At 62.7% G+C, this 1,224-nt stretch overlaps 1 protein-coding gene across 1 annotated transcript in view; it reads right to left on the bottom strand.

Annotated features, from left to right (window-relative positions):
* LOC104291929 (spectrin beta chain, non-erythrocytic 4-like) overlaps positions 1 to 1,224 on the bottom strand; it is a gene marked incomplete at both ends in the record, with an annotated part of 22,906 nt that overhangs the window by 10,787 nt on the left and 10,895 nt on the right. Inside the window, one exon of the mRNA XM_009891232.1 lies at positions 10 to 128. Coding sequence (XP_009889534.1) covers positions 10 to 128 — 119 coding nt within the window. The remainder of the gene's footprint in view (positions 1 to 9; positions 129 to 1,224) is intronic.

Consider the following 1,224-nt stretch of genomic DNA (forward strand, 5'->3'; position numbering starts at 1 on the left):
CCGCCCAACCGCCGGCTCCTGGCTTGGCTGGTGGTCTCCAACTCTACCCAACATTGGCGGAGCTCTTCCAGTTGGCGTCGAACGGCGCCGGTTAATTCGGGTTTGGCCAGGAGAAGTTCTTCACCTTCCTGCCGTGGGGTGAGGGGAGGTCAGGGGGGGCCTCAAGGTGTCCCCTCCAGATCCCCCCCTCATGGGAATTGGGGTGTTGGGGGGAAGGCTGTTGGCCGTGGGGGTGGTAGAGCTCCGTGGGGGTGGTGGAGTTCCATGGGGTGGTGGAGCTGCATGGGGGTTGTGGAGCTCCATGGGGTGGTGGATCTTCCGTGGGTTGGTGGAGCTCCATGGGAGTTATGGGGCTCCATGGAGTGGTGGAGCTCCATGGGGTGGTGGAGCTCCGTGGGGTGGTGGAGCTCCGTGGGGGTCATGGAGATCTGTGGACTGGTGGAGCTCCATGGGGGTTGTGGACCTCCATGGGGGTTGTGGGGCTCCATGGGGGTTGTGGAGCTCCATGGGGGTTATGCTTCTGCAGCCACTGCTGCAAGGAGAGGTAGTTGGTAGAGCTCCATGGGGATCATGGAGATCTGTGGGCTGGTGGAGCTCCATGGGGAGGTGGAGCTCCATGGGGAGGTGGAGCTCCATGGGGGTTGTGGACCTCCATGGGGGTTGTGGACCTCCATGGGGGTTGTGGGGCTCCATGGAGTGGTAGAGCTCCATGGGGTGGTGGATCTTCCATGGGGTGGTGGAGCTCCATGGGGTGGTGGAGATCTGTGGACTGGTGGAGCTCCATGGGGGTTGTGGAGATCCATGGGTTGGTGGAGCTCCATGGGTTGGTGGAGCTCCATGGGGAGGTGGAGCTCCATGGGGAGGTGGAGCTCCATGGGGGTTGTGGGGCTCTGTGGGACAGTGGATCTTCCATGGGGTGGTGGAGCTCCATGGGGGTTGTGGGGCTCCATAGGTTGGTGGAGCTCCATGGAGTGGTGACAATCCATGGGTCGGTGGGGCTCCGTGGGGGCGGTGGATCTCCAGAGGGGTTGTGGGGCTCTGTGGGGTGGTGGAGCTCCGTGGGGTGATGGATCTTCCATGGGGTGGTGGATCTCCATGGGGGTTGTGGGTCTCCATGGGGTGGTGGAGAGCGCCCCCCGGGGGAGGGAGAGAAAGATAAGAAACCATGATGGGGAGAGGAGGTGTTTAAACAGTACCCTTCTCTCTCCCTGGGAGGGAAAGGGG

This window comes from Charadrius vociferus, unplaced genomic scaffold (genome assembly GCF_000708025.1).
Source record: "Charadrius vociferus isolate BGI_N301 unplaced genomic scaffold, ASM70802v2 scaffold449, whole genome shotgun sequence".
NCBI classification, from domain to species: Eukaryota; Metazoa; Chordata; class Aves; order Charadriiformes; family Charadriidae; genus Charadrius; species Charadrius vociferus.